General features: G+C 45.1%; 1 protein-coding gene across 3 annotated transcripts in view; it reads right to left on the bottom strand.

Annotated features, from left to right (window-relative positions):
• Nucleotides 1-22,131, bottom strand: part of Sox102F (transcription factor Sox102F) — a 256,815-nt gene that overhangs the window by 119,028 nt on the left and 115,656 nt on the right. For all 3 annotated transcript variants that reach the window (XM_076531618.1, XM_076531621.1, XM_076531620.1), the window contains exon 2: nt 10,201-10,295. In XM_076531618.1, the coding sequence (XP_076387733.1) occupies nt 10,201-10,295 (95 nt within the window). The remainder of the gene's footprint in view (nt 1-10,200; nt 10,296-22,131) is intronic.

Below are 22,131 nucleotides of genomic sequence, written 5' to 3'. Positions count from 1 at the left end.
TCCCACTTTATTCCACGACAATCTTTATAATTCGCCTTATCGTCGGGGAAAAAAGAAAGGGAACTGTTTCGTTCGGAATCGTAACCATTCCATTAGCACGGTAACAAAATAAACAGAGCGAGGCAAACCGGTAAATTGTACCTCTGGTTCGATCGTCCAAAGTGGTTCGTACTCCGAGTGCACGTTTCGTTCTCGTGAAGTACTCGCTCTATCCTTCTCGTTCCAGCATCGTTTTTCCTCTCTCTCTTTCTCCCCGGTTCTCTCTCTGTTCTCTGTTTTTTATTCCACACCGGAGAAGCAGTGGCATCGGGAGCAGCGCGAGCTCTATCCAGAGGGAGACACGACACGAGGGCTGGGTCGGGAGGAGGCAGGGAGGATGACAGGTTGCCTCTGTCCTTCCCGAGGGAGCAGCAATTTATAAATAATTGAGCCGAGTCCGGTAAAAAATGAATTACGCGTCCCTGTACAATATGAGGAGTTGCTTTACAGTAAAACGAGCAGGGGACCAGCGATACCCGTGGCTCTACCGCGCACACGAGCCAACCGTAGGACACAAGAACCATCGTCGACAGATACGAAAAAAGAGATAGACACGGCAGAGGGATAAAGGAAGAGGAAGTAACATAAGCCGCATCAATTTTGCAATCGGAGAATTTTATGTTCTCGCGGTCGTCATATATTATGAAAGAACTCCTCGCCAACGGTCTTACCCCGGCTTCGATCAATCGACCTATTCCAGCTCCACCTAGTCACTGATTTCTTCGTCCAATTCTGATCAAGTTTTGTTTCTAGTACGTCATCAAACTTACTTGATCTTATCGGACTGGAAATTTGTCGGGGGCGATGTCGAGTAACAGCATTCGCTCGAAACCAAAGGTATTTTCATCGACGAATACAAAGTTTCTGATCAACAGAAGACTCGTAACGAATAATGAAGTCGTAAGGAAGATTGTTGCAACAGTAAAAAAGAAGCAACTGAAAGCGACAAGAATTTCTTCCTTTAGAAAGTGGCATGAGTCTCACCGATCAACCGGTTTATCATAATTGGTGCGACGGAGCGATGTTATTCGGATCGCTTCCTGCGAGCCAAATTCTCGATTCGTTATTAAAGAAAAAATGTCGGACTTCGACTCGTTAAAAATCCTATCGCGTGGAGAACGCGAGACGAGCGTCAGACGAAGAAAAGGGGAGGAGAAAAAGAAATCGTTGAACCCGGCGTTCTTGGAAATTAAGAGAACAAATATTGTGGAAGCGAGGACAGATAAAAGGGAGAGTAATACGGCGCACTTCAGAAGATAAAGTCGGTAATGCTTTTGGCTTTCACGCAAACATCATTTTAATCCCCGTTTCGTCGGAGGAAGGACAGGGTGGTAGGCTGAGTTGGAGAGGTCGTGAAAAGGGACGGCGCCGGTGAGCGAGTTGCCGAACGAGAGAAAGGGACGAAGAAAGAGAGCGAGGGAGAGATACGGGAGACAGGGTGAAGCGACGGAGATCGAAGAGGGATGGCTCGAGTTGAACCGAAGCGAGTAATCAGGGAGACATTATTTTCCCTTTGAGACCCGGCCCGTATTTTAATACGAAGGAAAACGTATAATCCGCTTGTACAATTTCGAGCCACCGAATTTGTCCTCTCTGAACGATCGCGGCCGCGATTGGCGTGCTCTCGAATCTTCTGTCGCTGCTCGAATGGAAATCGAAGGGTGGCGATCTTCCTTCGGTTCCGCCCCTCGATCTTCCTTCGAGAAATATCCGCGAAACAAAAGACACCCGAGACCCGTCTCGCTGAACGATTCAAAGCGCCCGCTAAAGTTCTTCGAATCGTTAACCCTTCAATTTTCATCCAACTTTCGTTATGAACCGCGATAAAACTGCAGCCTTGCAAAACTTATCTTTCAAAATTTAATCGAGTTCGTTTTAGTCGATCGACAAATTTGTTGTCCGAATGAGACCGGTTAGTACGCGAATTGTGCAACGAGTGACGAAAGGATCGGCAGTATTGCGATTTATTGACAAAAATTATGTAAGTACCTACGTATTAGCAAACATTCGTTGGGTAACGTATTCAAATTTTTCTGGAAATTTGACGACTACAGATAACAAATAAGAATTATGGTCATAGTTGTTGAAAAATTAAAATGCAATCGTTAACATGGACATCGCGTTTGAATACTTTGATTGCGCGTAACGTGTGCATACTTTGTTGCGGTAAACGTTGTGTAATTTGTGTACGTGTTGTTTAAGCTTTCTTTAAGCTTACGTAGATTTATTTAATGATTAGTACACATGCAATTTCTTTCAATAAACGACGGTATATCATGGAATTTTTTTATAAGGAATTATCGTGCCGTTTGAATATTTCACTAGCTGTAGGCTGTGACGAGACAAACGATTAAACGTACTGTCATTTGGAAATTTCTTTCATGTGTACCATCAAAGAGGCATTTCGTTTAAAATTAAATATGTCGAGATAAAATGTGAACCAAACGGTCGTATTCCTGATCGTGGTGAAGTATCGAGTAATCGAACCTGTCCAATTAAAGTCGTATTAAAACTTTTGTCCGTGTCACGGCACAATATCCGATCGGCATCGATCGACATCGACACATTGGTATCGATAATACATGAAAGTTGATTTAATACTTTCCAGGAGCTGCGCTGTTACGTGATCCTAGGTCTAAGAGGATCTTCCTCGAACATTCGCTTCTCGTTTCTCGACGCAGAAGACCGGTTTCGGAAATTTGCTAATGACGCAATTATATTGGTCCGCAAGACATTGAACCATCCTAATTCGCCGCGGAACCGTTAAAAAATCGTTGTCTCCGGTACGGGGAATTCTTGCCATTATACACGGTTCGGGCAAACACCGACGAAGAACAAGAAGAAGAGGACGACGAAGAAAAAGAAGAAAGAGAGAAAAAAATGAACGCGTATTATACATGCGTGCCTGTGTACGTATAGAGCGTGTCCCCTCGTTCTTTCTCTCCCCGGGTTCGCTCATCGTCCAAAGAATAACATTCGCACTTTACGATTATGCCTGCCTACTTTTTTTGTCAACCAGCTTGGCTGTCGGTGTCAACGACAGATTCACGATCGGCTCTCGACTAACACAGGCTCGAACAGAAAACCCGACGAGAGACTAGCAGGGAGCAGCATTCAACGACCGTCGAGTTCCACATAAATCGAGATCCTTGAATTAAATAGGCAAGGTTTTAGCGTCCGTAGAATCTCTTTCTCCGATGTGCCACGTCGTTCGCTTTAATCCTCGAAACCGATCTTCTCTAAGTAATCCGTGTTATTTAACAAAGACGCGGATCGTTTTTCGGAACCGTGAATAAATTATCGCGTTCGCGAGTGCCTCGTGCCACACGTAACTATTGTGTTCACCGAATTCCAACGCTCACGGTCTTCAAGGTTTAAGACGATAATTAACACGTTGTTTCGACGCGGATTTGGTGGCTCAGAATGCTTCGCGAACACGTTTACTAAGACTCGTGGATTAGAGGTTCGTTGCTTAGGTTGGACGTAAAACATGTCTTACTATGCACGACCGATTCTACTGAAGCGGAGGTGTGTCGGTCGAGCCACATACGGCTGTATCCACTGTGGCTCCGATCGATGCCATCGATGCAATTAGAACGGACCTTTTAGAACAAATTAAAGCTACGATTTATTTTTACAACATGTCTCAACTTTTTTCAACTTCGAAAATAAATTAGACTCCCGGCACAATTCTACGATTAAAAATATATAAACTCTTGGCTCTACAAAATATGCGGTGATCGAAAAGTTAATTACTTGATTGTAATTTGTGATGACTGCCGATCCCTACATCGTGTTAGTCCAGCAAGAAACGAACAAAAGAAATGCTATCGAGCTCCGTCACGGTTGGAGCATCGAGCTAACAGAGACTCCCTCAGTCAAAAGTGTCAAGAAAAATAGAATCGTCTAAAAATAACCGGTCGACAAGGATATTTCGACCGAAAGATGAAATACGCGGTCCATCGACCGGCATAATAGCGTAGGAACGAGCGAGAAGATCACGGGCTCTGTTTTCGCGCGAGTCTCGTATTTTATTCGATATTTTTGAAATACCGTTAGCGATGGTGACCGGATGTCGTAACGACGTACCGACAAAAGCTCGCGTGTGTCTCTTCCTCCCTCGTTCCAGCAGATTTTCTCGACGAAGGCGCTTCTTTCAGACTGCATTCCGCGCGGATATTCCGTTACAGCGTCTAATGTACATTAAACGTTTCGAACACTAGATATAAGTAATAACATGCTTAATTTAATATTCTACTTATCTCGTCTCGACGAACAAGTTGTGGGTGGAATGACCACAGCTCGTTTTTTAACGACGAGTCTACCGAACGATTTTCAGCAAAAAGAGGAAACAAGTTTCTAATTTGAATAGAAAATGACACAATTTTACAATGTTTATTGCTCAATAACGAGGATGGCGCTTTCGCAGTATCTGTAGACGAGTACGTTTCCACGTAGCGCGTAGTAAATTCATCGTGAAACGAGTGTTATCGCTTGCGTTCACGCCAAAAAGCGATAACGCATCAATGTGCTTATGTCAATGCGGAACTTAGTTATGACAAATGTACAACTCGTCGCGCTAAATCTTTCATTGTCCGAACAGATTCAACAAACTGGCTGAAAAATTTGATTATCATCGCCATGGAAATTCGAGTTGCGAAGTTATTTCGCCAGATTTACGAGCAGTTTATGATCACCGGGTTTATTCTTGCAGACCAGTGTCTCTCTTTGGTTCGATACGCGACAATATCGCAGTCGATCGAATCCGTTCGTCATCCGATTTCGTTTTACAGCCATGATTTTACGTCTGTTTTACCGATGTACGCGATCTTCAAAGCGTTTTTACGCATTGGCGACAAAACAACCGACTTTGCCTGTGCTCAAATTCGAGAATTACGACCGGTGAAAAATAAAGTCTTTTGTCGGAAAGTTTATTGCGACCGCTGGATCATTTCTACCCTCGACGACGGCGGATCGTTCCGAATTTAACATTCAGCGTCTCGTATAAGCGATTCTTACGAGAAATACACGGTGACGGTCTGTGAACCCTTGGTCCGCTTATTCTACAAGATGCACAAAAATATTATATTTTATCCGATATTTTTTTAGGATGTACTTGAACCATGCGAGGACTTGTAAAGATTCGAGAGTAAATAAGTTAATCTTCTAAGATGTTAAAAGCGTTTTCTGGAGTAAAACTGTTCTTTCGTAAACGTCTAAACTTTCTTTTCAAACAGTCGTTTCGAAGAAGATGGTAGTCGGTCCGGTAACTTGTCGCGAAACGCGGTTCGATTGTTTGCGCAAACGAACGATAAGATTAAGGGTACAACCTTTCCCACCGTCGAAAATCGAACGCTATATTTTATCGGTTCGCGACAAAGATGATACGCGTTGTATTGACAAGGCTCGAATCGTGGTCAGCGTTGTTTGCTCTCTGTTTCCATTGGTAGCGTTGTGTCGATATCTTTTACGAATACAACGAATCCGCGGACGATTCAATAAGAAACGATAAAGAACGCGACGATTCTGTCGTTGCGTCATCGTTCACGAGGAAACTTCCGGTAGGTGGGGCACGGAGGACGCTTCGAATTGAAACGGCAAACAGCGCTTTTTTTATTCGTATGATCGGCTAAACAAACAGAAGACGCTAACAGAGTCGAGCTTCGTTGAATTGTTACCGAGATTTTTCGGCAACTAGAATTAACGATTACGTGTGTGCCAATGGCAACAGATGCGCTCACGGATTTCGTAGTTTCTCAGGGTCACGCTATCTCGCGTTGACAGAGATAGCTCCTTCTCGAGACTTGGAGCACAGGAAGAGGGGCTTTCGATTTCAATGCTGCTTCTATAGAGACACTGACGTAATATATCCAGACCCTTCGTTTCGGAATCCACGATGATGCACGACGAACAGTATATTTAGCACGTTCGCGAAATTCGACATCTGGTTCTTCGGCAACGTTTAATTTTATTCCTTGAAATTGACCTCGTGCAACTTTTCAACAAGTTCAGAGAATTGATAAGTTCAGAGAATGCACCGATGTTTCATAAGAGGTTGAATAAATTGAAAATATAAGAACTACAAAAATTTAGGAATACATGTCTGTTATCACGCAGGATTATATTATTCCGCAGGATAAGGTAACGTGTTTGCAGATGCGTGTCTTCGAGTTATAAAGTAAAACAAGCGACACGTAATAGGTCAACACCGGAAAGTTTGAGAGATTCAAGGATTCGAGTATCGATACATTCGAACGTTCAGATTGATAAGCCCTATCGGAAGAATTTTTAGTATTAGATATACGGGATATCTGTGTAATACAAACAGGACGATTCTGCATGAAAGAGTGAGACTTATAAATGATTCAATTTATAAAAAAAGTCTGAATTTGAAGATCCTATTCTCCGAAGTTTACATACATCGATACAAAGGCTTAAAGTCGGTGTATAATTTAATGGAGGAAGGAGAAGGAACGCGATGGAAAATTGCTACCTGTATTCAAGCAAAGAAGAATGTACTTGAGCGTTGAATGGATGAAAATCTACGGAGAGAGAATGGCTGGCACAATCCACAATTGCGCTGCCGTCACACAATCGAATCAGTGTGGTATCGAGAACGCGTAAATCGTGGCGGACCTGAAATAATTCTCCCGTTGGCGTGTCGGCGAATCTTGTGGGCTCCGCGAGCGAACGTAACTCGATTCCCTTTACGCAATTTCGTCGATTCGCGGTTTCCCATTCGCGGTTCGCGAAACGCACCACCCAACGGGTGTTCCTCGCCAAGATCATCGATCGGTTCGATTCTTCTCGTCGAGAAAAATTACGCCGGATTGCGAAACGAAATTAGTCCACAAACCGCACGAATCAAGGATTAGCAAGTTCTTACGATTCCGAAGCGCGCCGCTTGTAAATTGATCGTGGCCGCGTCCAGCTTGAAAGCGATCTGCTCGTTAAGTACCGCAGACTCGAACAGAGACGGCGTTGGAAAGTGATCCTGCGTGGATCGAGATCGAGAAAATAACAACGAAACGTGACGCACTCGCGATTAATGGCGTAAACAGGTACCATACGTCGCTGTCACGAACCTTTTCGAATCGGTACTTTCAATTTTTATTTAGGTAATTAGTACTTTTAGCGTAGTAGTATAGAGAAGCCAGTACTTGTCATGTTACATGTACAGGTGATTCCTATGTGGTGCAATTCGGTATTTGTATCGTGTAGTATTTTAATTAAGGTAGGAACGTTCGAATCGCTATCACTCGATGAGACATTTTTGGATTTGACGTTATCGATCGATAGCTTGGAAATCAATATAAAAGATATTTTTCGTACAAAGATTTGTCACGTGCGAAAGTAATCCCTTGATTATAGATAACTTTCGCAATATTTTTGTAGTCTGGATCGTATTGATCAAATCTCATTTGACCGTGTCAGCTATGGTATAATAGACAAATGAAATGTCACATCGTGTGTGGATGTATTACACTAGGGTTGTTCTTAAAAAACACACCGACGATATATGCTAGTATGGGAAATGGTTAGAACATTGCCCGTGACAACATATTTCAAGGTCATCGAAATCGGCAAGGTGCGACCTTTCCCACATAATTATCCGACTTTCTTCGGCTCCGAGTATCGATTAATCCGAAGCTAAATAATCCTCTATCCGACAGGCAGTAACGAACAACAGTAAAGTTAGAAAACACTGAATCATTGATTAGAAACGATCATCAACCTCTACGTACCCAATCAGATCCATGCGAAGGATGCGTCGAGGAATCGTCGGGTGAAAGGTGGTTCAGATGGTCGTTTGCTCTGTTGGAGACGCGCACACACGCGTACACGAACACACTCGCGTCGAACCGGCGCTGCGCGGAGACGGCGACACGGATATCGGACTCGCGCGAGTCTTCTTGTTCACCGTGTGACAACGTTCGCCGAACGGTCAAGCCGACTGTCTACTCGGCGCTTGTATTTTTCGCGATCGGCTCGTACGAGAGCGTGGAGTCCGGGATCGGGTCCAGTTTTCACGGTGCCACCCCGTATATCGCATGGGAAAATAAATCTTGTGGACACTCACCGGGAGGGAGACTGGACACTGGACGCTGTCACCGGACACGGGTTGCAACGACTGCAACAGATCGCGTGCGTGAAAGAGAGGACAGCTATCAATGGCTGCATTATACAATACCGACGGTGGTGTGCCCGCGCCGGCCGTGTGCGTGCGCGAGCGCGCGCGAGTAACGTATCGAGAGGAGATCCACCTAAAGGTATACGGGTGCACGAACGTTTTTCCCGAGGAGGATCTGCCGCGTGCTACCTAAGACGCGTCCGCTCGTACACGGGCAACGTCGTTTGCGAGAAACGAACGAAAACGAACAAGGTGCATGCCTGACCGACCGCCACGGTGCTCCACCCTGTTCTCGGGTTTACTTTTCGACAAGCATTCCGTCGATTAGATATCGACTCTTTTGCAAACACCGTATTGCACCGCGGAACCGTTCGATTATTGTGACCGACCTCTCCTTACCTCTTTCGCGTACGTTCTCTTTCCTCTCTCTGTACATGCTTGTATTTTTATTCTGTTTCGCTTCTCCTGAATGTAAAACCTCCGCTAGATTAGATAACGTACCTACTTGAATTCGAGGCGATGTTAGTACAAGTCATGCGACGAGTCGAGATTTCGAGACGTTCGAATCCGAGTAACCTGTCTTCGAACTACGTCGAACTGATATTTGCAATTACTTTTCGCGTATGGAAATACTTTGAAAAGTCTTGGTCCTTCGTTTATTCGGGCGAGTAAAACGAATCAGTTCGCGTTGGTCAAGTAGAGCTACGCTTAGTTCGAACGGTTTAAAATCCAATTAAGTCGAGAACAAGCGTCGAAACCTGACAGGATATTTCGAGTCAAGTAAAATAACAGGTTGACATTGTTCGAGCGGTTTCGAACGACTTCGCTTCGAGCGACACGAATTCAAGTAACTTGACTAATCTGAACCCGGCTTAAGAGTCTCTCGAGCGCATTCCTTCTCTCTCGATCGTTCCTTTCCATCCCCACTAGATTCCGTTTCTCGCTCTGGCCCGTTTTTACCTCCTCTTCTTCCCTCTTGTCTCGATCCACCTTCTCTTCCCTCTTGCCATTACGTTCCCTCTGTCCCCGCTCGACTGGACTGACCTGTTCACGTGTGCACCGCACACACAGCCGCAATAACTATATCCAGCCTCGCTTTTTTGTCAACCCGTTCTTACGTATGCTCGGAAATGAATTGAGTTATTGTAAAATCGTGTCCAGTCGGCTGTAATTGTCCGCGCGTGTCTGCCAGCCACGAGCCTGACCGACCGACCATTCGCCTATGCAACTCGAAGCTCAATTTTTCCTTCGGCTCTTTTGCTGTTTGACCCCTGACCATTGGCGTAACCACACAGGTGTTGGGGTACGCTAACCCTCCGAAATTTTATCTGATCTTACACACGGAGATTGACTGGTCGTAAAACGCAGGATATTTGTTATATGTTTAATATCAGAAATTTTCGAGTTACCACATTTCTAAATTTCTAAATTCCTAATTTCGAGATTTCTAATTTCCTAATTCTCAATTTTCTGAATCGACAACTTTCTAAATCCCTAAATTCGTAATTTCCAGATTCCTCAGTTTTCAATTTAAAAAACATTCTAAATTCTGAGTTATCAATTTCCAAACACCACATCGCTGAAGGCGGAGGTCCAGCAGAACGTGAGTTACGCCAATGGACTCGCCACGTGCATCGTGCCGCGACGATCTCGTAAATCGTGTTCGCCGATATTTCGACGTATTCCCTTGTCGACATGTATTTCTCGTAAACTAGGCGTAATAGATTTGTTGTCGACTTTGTCACGGATAATCGAGTCCCCGTAGATCAAACGTATGGACCGTTTCGTATCGCGGAAACGCCACCTCGACACGAAACTGTCCCGAGTCTCGATGTAAGGCAAGGAACTTTTTCGCGATGGCCGTACGATTTATGAGAACAAACGGGTCGAACGAAAGGCTTCGCGCGAAATTTTATGACGTCTGAATGACCTTTCGAAGTCCGAGACTCAATGGAAGCCGCGTGCCCGTTCAGGTTCGTGCTCATCTTGAATGAATAAGCGCAATATGCAGGTGCTACTACTCGACTCACCGGCTTCGAATCTCCTTCCAGCTGATCGGGTTTATGGCCGTGACGACCCCATCCACCGGCGAACAATTACGGCGAACATCAGGAAGCACACCGTTCTGAGAACACAACGAAGATTCTGTTAGTCGTTCGTGAAGTTGGTGCTTTATTGTAAGCGTGTACTCGCTGTTAAGTGTTTTAAAATTATAGTTAATTAAAGTTAAATGCTACGGGCAGTTTTAAGTGCCTTGTGTCAATCGACACTCCTTACAGGTACATGGGATATACTACACGTTTATGCTGCAGTACAATAGCACCTCGATAATAGTAGCAGTAAAAAATTACATTTCTATAAGTAAATGTCTCTGGTACATAGTTTGACTATATCCGCATATTAGACCGAATTAAACGCAGGTTTACTTCCAAGAAGTAGAATATTGCAGAAGAGAAATTCCTCGATCAACGTGCAATGACAAATAACCAAGACCTCCCCGGTTGCATCATTGACATCTAAAAGTTTCAATGTTTCTGCGAAGATTGTATTATCAGAGTTCCCGATAAGTGATTAACGCGCGTTTCGCGGAGGACTCGCAGGAAGGTCGCAGGACCCGTGGTACGCGGCTGGAGCCGACAGATACGAAGGATCCAACGAGAAGACAAAGGACGATGATTCAGAGGTAGTAGGAGAGAACTACCTGGTAGATGACACGAGATTCCTACGAAGGTGGGTACTACGTCACTGTCTTTTTCTTCTCCGCCTCGCTGGATTCTCCGTCTCGCGTGCACCAAACCCACGGTTTAACGTTTTCGACTCGAAACACCGGCATTCCTCTCGCCGCGAGGAATCCGACGATGTTAAATGAACCGTCCCGAGAAAATATAATGTCCGCTAAACATTCTTCCCCGTTTCCGTAATTTATAGTCGACCGAAATCTTCTGAATCACTCGGCGAGACTCCGCGGCTAACTGACGAGAAGACCGCTCGATCGAACGAGTGATTTTATTGCTCGAATGATTGACCAAAACTCGCTCGAAAATTTGATGTTTCAATAGAGTATTTATCGTGTAGATACGTATTATTAGGACTCAAGCAATTTTCAATGTGTATTAAGAAATTGATAACACAATTTTCAAGCTTTACAATGTGGTCGCATTATCATTATAATACTTTCGACATGTTGAATTCTTTATTAAATAGAAATTATGTGTATACATGTGCAAAATGAAAGGAGCAAGGATACAAGAAGACATTGAAAATTTGTAACTAAATTTCGGAAGAGAAATGATTGTCCGATCACGGTATGTCTATCTGTCCCTAATTTTGCAAAATACCCGTAGAGACGTTGACACTGCAAAACGTTCGCGATGAAATACGAGCTGCATTAGCCGGTGTCTCCGCAACGGCATTCCTAGCTGATCGTTCCCATCTTTCTACGTTTCCACGTACGTCGACCGGGGTAGCGTTTGCTCTATTAAAAGAACGGGTTGATCAATTCGCAGGCCGACGAGTGCGGGGGTACCTACGGCACGTGGGCGTTCCCGGGTAGCAGGGAGTCGTAAAGTCGTTAAGTAGCCACTTCGGACTTCAGAATAAGGAGATGATGGATTATTAGCCCTGGGGATCCTCGAGTAACTTCTGCCTAGTCAGTCAGCATCGCATACCTGCGATTTGTAGAAAAACAAACAGCCCGAGCTGACGTTCGCTCTTGCGAACTGATCGTAAAATCTGCAGTGGCTATAAAAGTCCTGATACGATACAAATTGAAATTTCGCAGGGAGTTATGTGCCAATTAATTTGTTCCGAAAATGCGCACCGATCATATTTGCGTATAATTCATTTTTACGAACTTTCCTGTTACGCGATAACTAATTAAATTCAAGCACGGTATCAATTTTCGAAATACGTGACATCTTTCTCGTAATGCAGGTATATGAAATTTATCGCGTTAAACGGGTAATAGAATAATAAATAATTAATATTTATAATAACCGGCAGCAGGTGTATTCCGTACTGAAAAGTGCGGAATAAATTGTTTCGATCGAAATTTTTCTTCAACGAGAACAGTTGCGCGATAGGCGTGTATTGAATGAAAATACGGACTGCGGAAAGGTACAATAAGCGTTGTCGTGTTTGCATGATGTTCATACGACTTCACAAGCAGCAAGAAAATTAATGGTAATTGAAGAATCAAAGGAAGCATGACAGATGTTTGAAGTTTATTCCACGTCGAGAAGTATTATTCCTCGTTGCCGTGAGCGAACGCGTGCCCGTCCAATTACGAATACACGAACCCTGCTTAATGTCTCCTGACCTTTCCTTTCTTACGCATCAAAAATGTGTTGTCTGGTGAATAGCCTTAAACGGCAGAAATCCTCGGCTGTCTATGATTTTCTCTTGACACTAAACATGACAATCTATTCCTCGCATTTAATCGTTGCGACTACCGTAACCAATCCGATTGAGAAAAACACTGTGTCCGATCCTAATAAAAAGGAACTCGTTCCAGAAATAATTCAAAATCGTACACGTTTAATCGACGCGTAACCGCGCATAAATTATTTACGATTAAAGCGTAAAATAATAAAATACTCGGAAGGTAACTGTATATCTATGCGCTAAGTAATGCAACCGTATAGAGAAGAAAGTGATGTTGCAGCATTAGCTGCAGAAGGATAAGATTCGAGCGAGTCGCATACCAAAGATCGGAGAAAAACGTATAATCTTAGCTTGTATTACGCGCAAATTGTCGGATAAGGTGGCGGTGGAAGTTGTCGACAGAAGCGTAATGGTGGTTCAAGTGGTCGAGTCTCGATCGCGAAATACGAACGTCGACGATAATGCGCCATCTCTCGCTTTCTTTATGTCTCGTTGCCTCGAACATTTCGTCGAGGCGATTCAATTCAACGCGAGTCACTTCTACGAAATTTCATTTCACGCGTTTCCATTCTGGGCAATTCAACTCGACGCAATTTCACTCCAACCTGTTTCAGATTGCCGCGATTCAATTCGATGCAATTAAATTCGACGCGATTTAATTCGAAGCAATTCAACTCGATGCAATTTTATACCGCTCGTTTCAGTTTGACGCGATTCAATTCGATGCAATTCGGTTCAACGCGATTCAATCCGATGTCGACAAACTTTATTAGCAGCGAAGATATGTCACGCCGATGTTTCGCGAAGAATGGAGCTTTTGGACGAAACGTCTACGAAGGAAGTAGTAATTCGTGGTAAGCATCAGAGTCAAAAGTATCGGAGCAGAACTGGCAAGACCGTGGGCTCGCCATTCAGGTCTTCCAGAAAGCCGAGTTGCCCGTTTTCCGTGGTTGCATTAATATGCTAATAACGCGTGGGTGTGCTTCTTAAGAAACAAGGAAGCGTGTACAACGTCCAGTCGTCCGGCCATTTTTGGAGCTGGTCAAACAGTACAACAGACTAGCCTGTCGTCGTTCACGGAAAGAGAAAATTGAAAGTCGCGTGCCGGATTGGAGGAGACGTTATCGATCCGCGCACCGGTCGTTACCGTATCTCCAGATCGTCGGGATAAAACGCAGCTTAGTCGCGAGCGTTGGACAAAGCGTCATTATTTACTAGGCGAACATATTGACTCGCGAGGCGAGGAATTTAAGCGTGCCCCGATTTCTAGGCACGCGAGTACGACGAACGCGGCGCAATTTATGGCATCATTGTTACGGCCATTGTAGTCTCGTGGATGCCGAAGAGAGCGCGTGGGCGAAATCTACCGGGTACGTTACGCCGGAACGGAAACTCGGTGCACGGAGAGTCTCGTGGCGAACGTCACGAGACGATATTGGAGGAGGAAGTATCGCGGACCGATCTGGATGAGAACTGGTCCCCGTTCCGCGAGTTCGAAGAAAGTCGAACGAATCCTTCGGGCGACTATCGACGAGGAAACTGAACAGCTGATTTACCTTAGAGATATGGCACAGATTTTGCGCCGAGTACCTGTGTAGCAATCACCGAGCGATCACTTTGTTCACTTTAGAATGCGCGAATTCGTTACTTTCGATATGTTCGAATTCTCTGGTGGTGTCGTGTTTTACATGGGTACAAGTGGGGAACCAACACTTTCTCCTTCTTACTCTCATCTTAGGTAAGAAGTATTTTTCAAAAAAGGGTATAGCGTCACGTGTTATTAGTGGACGTTGTGCAGGTGTTAAGGTCGATTTAGTGGTTACGGTACCGTCATGGTATTGTTCCGTTACTAACACCGAACCATCACCGTCCCATAATACTGCCATCACGCCACGGTATCGTCACCGTTAACATAGTAATCTCCTCGGATCGCCAGGAAAAAGTGGACAACACATTCTCCGTCGTACAGAGTGCAACCCACGTAAAAATAAGGATAGATGTTGAAAGAGCGACGAAACGGAAGAAGAGGCAGTTGAATCGAGGAAGAATCGGCCTGGAGCAAGAGGAACCCTCGAGATCGGTCAGGTAGGAGTCCGGTAGACGAGCCGTTTGCCGGTTGGAAGGCAAGTCTTGGACGCTGGAAGGATGCTGGAGAGGCCGAGTGGTGGCGGCACGGCCGGTGTGGTCAGGTGGTTCGCAAGGACGCGGCAGGCCGTTCACCCGTTCACCCGTTCCTCTTCCTCTCCCCAACCCTCCAACCTCCTTCTTCTCTTCCTCCTTCCCTTCGTCCTCTTTTTCTTCGATCTCTCTTTCTCTCGCTTACTCTCGCCGACAGATCTCAACCCTTTCCTCTTTCAACTTCGTTTCAACCTCTTACTACTCTCTTCTGTTCTGTCCCCCACCTGATACCTCGCTGGTTTCTCTTCTTTCTTTCTTCATCGCGGAGCAGCCCCTTCTTAGATCCAAACACACCGTCTTAACTAAGTTACACCGGTATTTATACTCGCTGGATCGCTACTTACCGGGCCGCACTGTTCATGTAAACACGATAATTGGCCTGTTACGTTTCGCTTTTTGCCCGGCGTCGACATTTTTCTGCCGATAACGCTCGTGTCCCTATCAGGCGGATCGGTCCCGACGTCTTCTTACAATTAGACGAAGGCTGTAAAACGATCTTTACCTCTCTATGACGACCAGCGTGAATCGAGAGGGAACTTTCGAAAGATAATTTCCCTAAATGTTCGTCGAGACGAATTCGTTTGTCATCTGATCGACATCAGCAGATATAAGATTGCCTAATTGGAATAAATGTTTGATAGATACACCATTATCTCTTAACGATGGTTTCAACCGTTTACGAGTAATTGAGTCACTGTAGGTTGTCAGATGGCAAACTTGCGAGAACGTAGACAGATCTTGCCGTGTCTTACGAGTCACAAGAGCTCGCGTGCTGTCGTTTCGCAAAAGCAGATCAAATTCCACGAGAAACGCTTCGGACCCTTTCTCTGTCACGGAATCTCGTTCAGCTGTTGCTGATGAAAGGTTTCCTCTCACGACAGTGGACACTCACGTGTCGCTAATAAATGCTCGTTGGTCGAGTCGAGAATTGATTTCGATCTACCGCATCGTCCCGTATAATAAAAACATTAATACCGTCCACGAAACTTAGCGTCGTCTTCGAGAGGATCAAGACTCGTTTAGAATAACTCTTTCTCGTCTTCCTCGTTGTTTCGATGATTACCATAATTTGTAACAGCGTGACAAGTGTCCACGGTTTTCAACGGTACTTGAACCTGGAATTTCAGCTGGACCTGCTCGTTTAGAATGCCCTTGTCCTTCGGACTCGGAAACCACGCTACAGATTTTTATCCTCCCCAGGCATTAAAGTCCCCGCAGAACGTTATCCCCGAGTTAGTTTGATCGAGCAGGAATTAACAGAATCAACGGCTCGTCCGAGGGCCCCCAAAAATTCTAGGAAGACGTATTACGCTATCGCGCGTTCCATCGCGCTATGTCACGGATATCCAGCTTTCCAATTAGAAAGTTTTTTCTGATATTTCACGCGGGACCGTGCGGGCCAGATACCGATCGAATTCCGCGCCGCGGAGTGAAATTCACGGGAACAACGCGTCACGAGCGGAGTATAACGCAGGAGGTCTTTTTCAGCGTCGACGTGGGGTCGTCCACGGCCGAGAGAAGGGGACCGCAGCCCTCCCGTGGGGAACTAATAACCGGGTTTCACGAGGCGTGTCCCGATGCACGCGTACGCGAAGAAAGCTCGCGTACCCCGGGCCAGATTCGTTCCACGGGCCGAGACGAAGCGCGCTGTCCTCCCGATTTAGGTTTTGCGGGGCGAACGTCAAAGCAGGTAGCCGATAAATAAATAGACGGGCCACCGACTGTTATTAGCTTCTTTCGAACGTAATACGTGCCCTGTCAGCGCCAGCAAATAAGAACACGCTCCGAGACGCGGTAGCTTTGTCAGCTGGCGACAATAACCGCCGACTAGTCCCCCTTCTTTCTTGTTTCTTTCTTTGTATCGGAGAGCTATGTACAAAAGTTTCCTCTAATAACAGTAGCCTTTGCGCTCGTCACGATGTTGCGTAACAACTCGAAGCAGCCACGAAAAAAGTGCGTTGTTACATATGGAAGTCTCGTGTCTGTTTCTTCTTTGCAAATGTCTAAATGCAGATTCTACTTTTCCGTTCTTTTTTGTGGTAGTCTTTAAAGGTTCTTACAGTATCCTTGAAATTGTCTGATATCCTTTTTTGATGCACATTTCGCAACCGTTACAATTTCGCAATTGTTTCATAAACTTATTAACAGGTATCATTCGAATACCGCTTAAGTCGAGTGACTACGAAAAGCAAAATGGAATCGAATGGTGGAATAATAATTGCGGTCAGAGTCGATGCAGGTCTCGAGAGTGGGTTTAAAAAGTGAACAAAAGGCGATTGGAGAGCAACGGCGGGCAACAACGGCACGCGATAAGAGCACCGAGGTTCAAAGTCGAAAGCATGCTCGAACAAGGGCTCGTGGCACTAATAATGTTAGCGTAGCGCCGCGGCTCGAGTGCAGGCATCGAGGAGGTGGAAAGTGGTAGGTCTGTAGGCCACTCGTTCGAGCGTGCAACTACCCCTAATACGAGTCGTCCTAGTCCTGCTCGCGTCAGTTCCCATCGGTTCGCAGTCGCTCGTTCATCCCTTCCACTTATTCGTCACCAACCACCCCTTCTCCGGCTCCTCCAACCCTCCGGCGACGTGTAACGCAATTACGATTGTTGTTTGAATGAACAATCAAGCGCCCTCGAGCAGCGCGCTCCCAATCATTCAATTTCTGTTCAATCGACTTCGAAGCTCGCCTCGACCGCCCCTTGCGTTGTTACGCTTCTTCTCACGAAGAACGAGGAAGATTCTTTGAAAGAGTTTGTTCGAAGGAAAAAATCCTTAACACTGCAATTTTGACAACTTTTGCACTCATGTCGTAAAACGTTTCAATTTCATAATTCGTGAAGAACCAGTCGACAAAGTTACTCGAGGACACGGTATCCTTCGAGACGGTAAACAGTTGCCGCAAAGTGGCACAAACTACGCAGAGTCCGTCAGCGACAAAAATCGCTTCTACGTCCTCGTAGAATTAGCTGTCGCGAGGTCGTTTGTTAGAACACTTGTGACGCGGCGAAATAGGCAAGCTCAATTTGCAAGTTACGGGTCGCGTATGTCTCGAGGGAGTACGCGAGGATCGGTGGTATTGTGCGAGTACACAACAAACGTTCTATCCGCGCGCGCAAAGAGGCCTCCCTCCTCTTCTCGAGCGGCAACCGACGAGTCAACTAATGATTTGCTTAGTTAATATTTGTTCAGCTATATGTTCCTTTTCGAGTCGCTTCCTAAATCGAGGTTGACGCATTGTTACCGCCTTCGTCGTGATTAACATAATAATGCAAACACAATGACACGACGGACCCGATGGCTCGGCTACTATTTGAGCAGGTGAAAATTCCTGCTTGGCCTACGACGAATTGCGTAGGCGTCCACGACTTCGGCGAATATAATATACACGCATACGCGCGTACGAAGTATTGAAAGTACCTTCGCGAACGACCAACGCGTGACAATTGTTTTCTAATTCAATTAGAAGAGACACGCGAATTTTCGGCCCCTTTCGACTCCTCTCGACTCTTTGTCTTCCTTCCACTAGATTTTTACAAAGGCTGTTTTTACGTCTACGAATTTTGCGCTAACTCTTTGTGTACATTCTTCTGCGGAGAAGATTGCGTGGACGTTGAAGAAGCGACTCTGCGTTAGCCAAATATTAACGTCTTTTGTTCGTACGATGGAGTCTTCTTTCTTTGGATATCTGGCAGGATTCTTGAGTCGGGATCGTAAAATTGAAATTTCTGAAAGCCGCTTGGTGGAATATCGATATCTTTTTATCTAGTAATATCTTATGGACGCCATTGTTTAGTGGAGCTTCATTATTTTCGCACTGATCCCGTTAAAATACCGATAACAATGGAAGAAGGAAAATAATAGCCGCTATTATTTGAATAATCCTCGAAGCCTGTTCGAAGCGTATCTACCGAAATTGATCGATCAAAGGACCGATGAAAAGGCTCGAACGAGCGATGGAAGACAATCGGTCGCATCGAAGAGCGGCTTAAAGAGCACTTTTTCATTTTGTTTACTTCCCATTGAGCTCGTTCGATCGCGGAAGCGAACGTATACCGGAGATTTCTCATTTCCAGGTAATTAATTTACAATGAACCGGACGAAGGGAGAGCTAGCCCTTGTTCCGAGGGCTTCTTGTAATCTTCGGAGCCTTTCAACGAAACCAGGCAAATAACAAACGCTCGTTCGTCGCTTATAATTAACCTGTCGGTAAACGCTTACTCTCGCGATCCTGCTTCGAGAGCTCGCTTCTCTTCGGGATCGAAACCGTTAGATGACCATTGTGATACGAACAGCCCGAGTTAGCCTTGAAGGAGGAATTAAAAGAAGCCGTCCAGCTATGCACGTCATTCTCATCTACCTGTGTAGTGGTATATCCCATATTTTACAGTTCAACGATCAACAGATTTCTGTAGCTACTTACGCTGTTACGCGACCACGGTTCGAGGCTACGAAGATGATACGGCAGAAAGTACTCGAATCATGCTGTATGTGCTCGTAATCGAAAGAAATCGAGATTACCTCATTTGCTGGAGATTAACTGTAATGGATGGACATTAAAATCAGCATCGAACTCGAGTAAACGCGAATTGCATGGAAAATACGATTAATTCCTGTCGGAGACGTGTCAATAGTTCGCAGTTACGAAGCGAATAAAACGCGCTGAAGAAGACGCGTAAAAAGATGCAATTGAATAGGAACAAAAAATTGAATATCTACAAGTTAAAAAATAAAAATAGAAAGTAATATGATGACGTTTCGAATCGTCAGTGTACGATGGATCAGGCGAAATACCATTACCGAGATCGATGACTGTACAATCAGAAGATAACGGAATATCGTACAATGCTTCGCCGTCATGGCAGACGTCGAAGGCACAGGAACAACCTCGAACCGGAAGTCGATTAAGTCCCCGTTTGTCCGAGGCGTAGGACACAAGTGGCATGGAGGATTGCAATCATCGCGGGAGCAAAAACAGACGCCGGGAATAGACTACTTGATCGTGAAAAATAATCAAAAGTAGGAACACGCGAGGAGAGAAAAAGCACATGGTCCCGGATGCCAGCCGGAAAATGACAATCACTAGGCACGGAACCGTTTCCTCTGTCTGACGTGAATATGATGTCGGGGAGGTGGTTCGTTCGCTGCAGTCCATCAGGATAGTAAGAGGGTGAAAGAGGGAGCGTGTAAGAGTTAGCAACAGGGGTGCCTGGGGCTCGATCGCCCTTCTCCAATTTAATAGCCGATTTTCTCTCCTCGGGTCACCTATTCCATCGATCTTCGAACTCTTCGTTCTTTAATAACATTATTCATTCTATAATCGTGTTCTTAGATAAACTATTTAACGCTTGAAAACATTGTCGCAATTAGAAAGAGCATGTTCTCGTAGAAGCGATCGTGTACGAGATAAAATTACACGAATTCAAACCCGATGAACATCGTAGGTTAATATGAAATACCGAGGATAATTATGCGTTAACGCGAAGTACTAGTAACCAACAAATATTAAAATTAACTACGTTGTTTACAACGGTGAAAATATCCGAGTGACTCGAAGCATCATCGGCCTGAAAGATGCGCACACGTAAGCGTGAGAAGCAGCGTTTCGCGGGAAGATTTAATATCCAGCGTGAAACGAAGGCGAAACAAAAAAGCGAGTAGAACAGCCCTCATCAAGTTTTACGAGCCACCGCTGGGCACCGGCACGGGGTCGAGTCGATCCAACATAGCCAGGAATAAATTTCTTCATTACTTTGTAGCGAAGCTCTAATGAAATACTTAATAACGGCATTAAACCGGCTCGTTAAGTTGTACTGGAAAACCGCGCGGCCGGTAGCTCCGTAAAAAGTTGCACGTTCGTATACGTAACCTGGTTTCTTTCTCGAACCGATCGCCAAAAGGCGAAACATCGAGGCGGTTAGAAAGAAATTAACGAGTAATTAGAGACGTCTGTTCTGTCGCCGATAGAAGAGGGATTACGTGGCCACCCTGCAGATCCTATCGCCGTGGAATTAATGAGAATCGGTCTTAAGAGAACCGACGCGACGGACGTTCTCCCGTGATATACGAAACCGATTATCGACTGGAATCGTTCCCACGTGTCACGCTACGCGAACGATCGGGTCCACCGTAGAAAAAAGAGGAGGTTACGAATGATCGTGATAGCACGGGTTACGTCAGCTGCCCGAGAGATCGTCGTCCGAAGACGATCGAACCGAACGAGGCGTCCTTGGTGGACACCTGTCAACCAGCCCCATGGATTATGGAGTGACAAACAAGTGGACGCACGCTTTCGTCTAGACGACAGGCGAGGGGGATCGAACAGAATGGTCGAGGAACCCGAGGACAGGTTATCACTCTCTCGTATACAACTTTCGGGACACCGCTCTCGAACAGCAAGTTTCTTTTCACTCGGTATTTGTATTCGTAATAAGCACCTTATAATCTAGGAAATTATGTTTTATTTAACACGTCAGAAAATTAGGAACAAAAGTAAAGGTGTTGTTTCGCAATGCGTAGAGGAAGTCCGACCAAAGTGGAATAGAGCGTAATTACGGCTTACAAATTATAAGTTTCTTAATTGTGAGTTGTGCAAAGAAAATGGTAAAAGTCATGTAAAGTAGTTTCGTGATTATGGCTCATTAAATATTCTTCATTTAGTCGCCATTTATTCCGAGACAAATAACGCGAAGCATTAAAAATAAAGAAACACCTTTCACGCTACAACTATCTGCTAATGGATTCATTAGTTGATGATTATCGACAGTTGATTATAGCTCTCGAAGGCTTCGATGACTTTTAATAGATAACTGCGCTGTATCGATGAGTATCTGATCGACGATACTCGTGAAATGGTAAACGATATTTAATTCGCTTTTATCAAATGTGCGTGTAATCCTAAATTCCTATTCTTGTATCCCTAAGTAAAGAACAAACAAGACAATGTCTAATTAGCTCGGATGTTGTCACGCTGATACTTTAGACCCACAACGAGAATCTGAGTAATTTGGTAAATTTTGGTAAAGTTGGCCGCGTTTGTAAGTAGGTTCGACAGATCCTTAAAACGTTCCACTCGGCCCAGAAGGAAGATGAATCGAAAAACCCGCGAAGATTATTCCTCTTTCATACCTTGCTCATTGTCCGTCCGGCTAAAGGCTCGGCCAGGTCTGATATCTCTCGCGGTTGTATCGCGAGGTTCTTTGAATCGCTTTATGCGATCTTCATTGTCCATTACTCCGGCAGCGAGTCGAGAGAGACAATATCAAAGCCGTTATTTTCCGCATTCGTGTACCGTGGCCGTAATGAGGCCAGAGTCCCCGGTTGGAAACGCGTTTGCCACGTCGCGTCTCTAAAGGTCCGAGCCCGTTCCTTATTAGTTATTAGTATACTCGCTCGAGCGAGCGATAT

The sequence above is a fragment of the Megachile rotundata genome, chromosome 5 (genome assembly GCF_050947335.1).
Source record: "Megachile rotundata isolate GNS110a chromosome 5, iyMegRotu1, whole genome shotgun sequence".
Classification (NCBI taxonomy): Eukaryota; Metazoa; Arthropoda; class Insecta; order Hymenoptera; family Megachilidae; genus Megachile; species Megachile rotundata.
The sequence above is the reverse complement of the archived record's forward strand: the minus strand, read 5'-3'. Positions and strand labels throughout refer to the sequence as shown.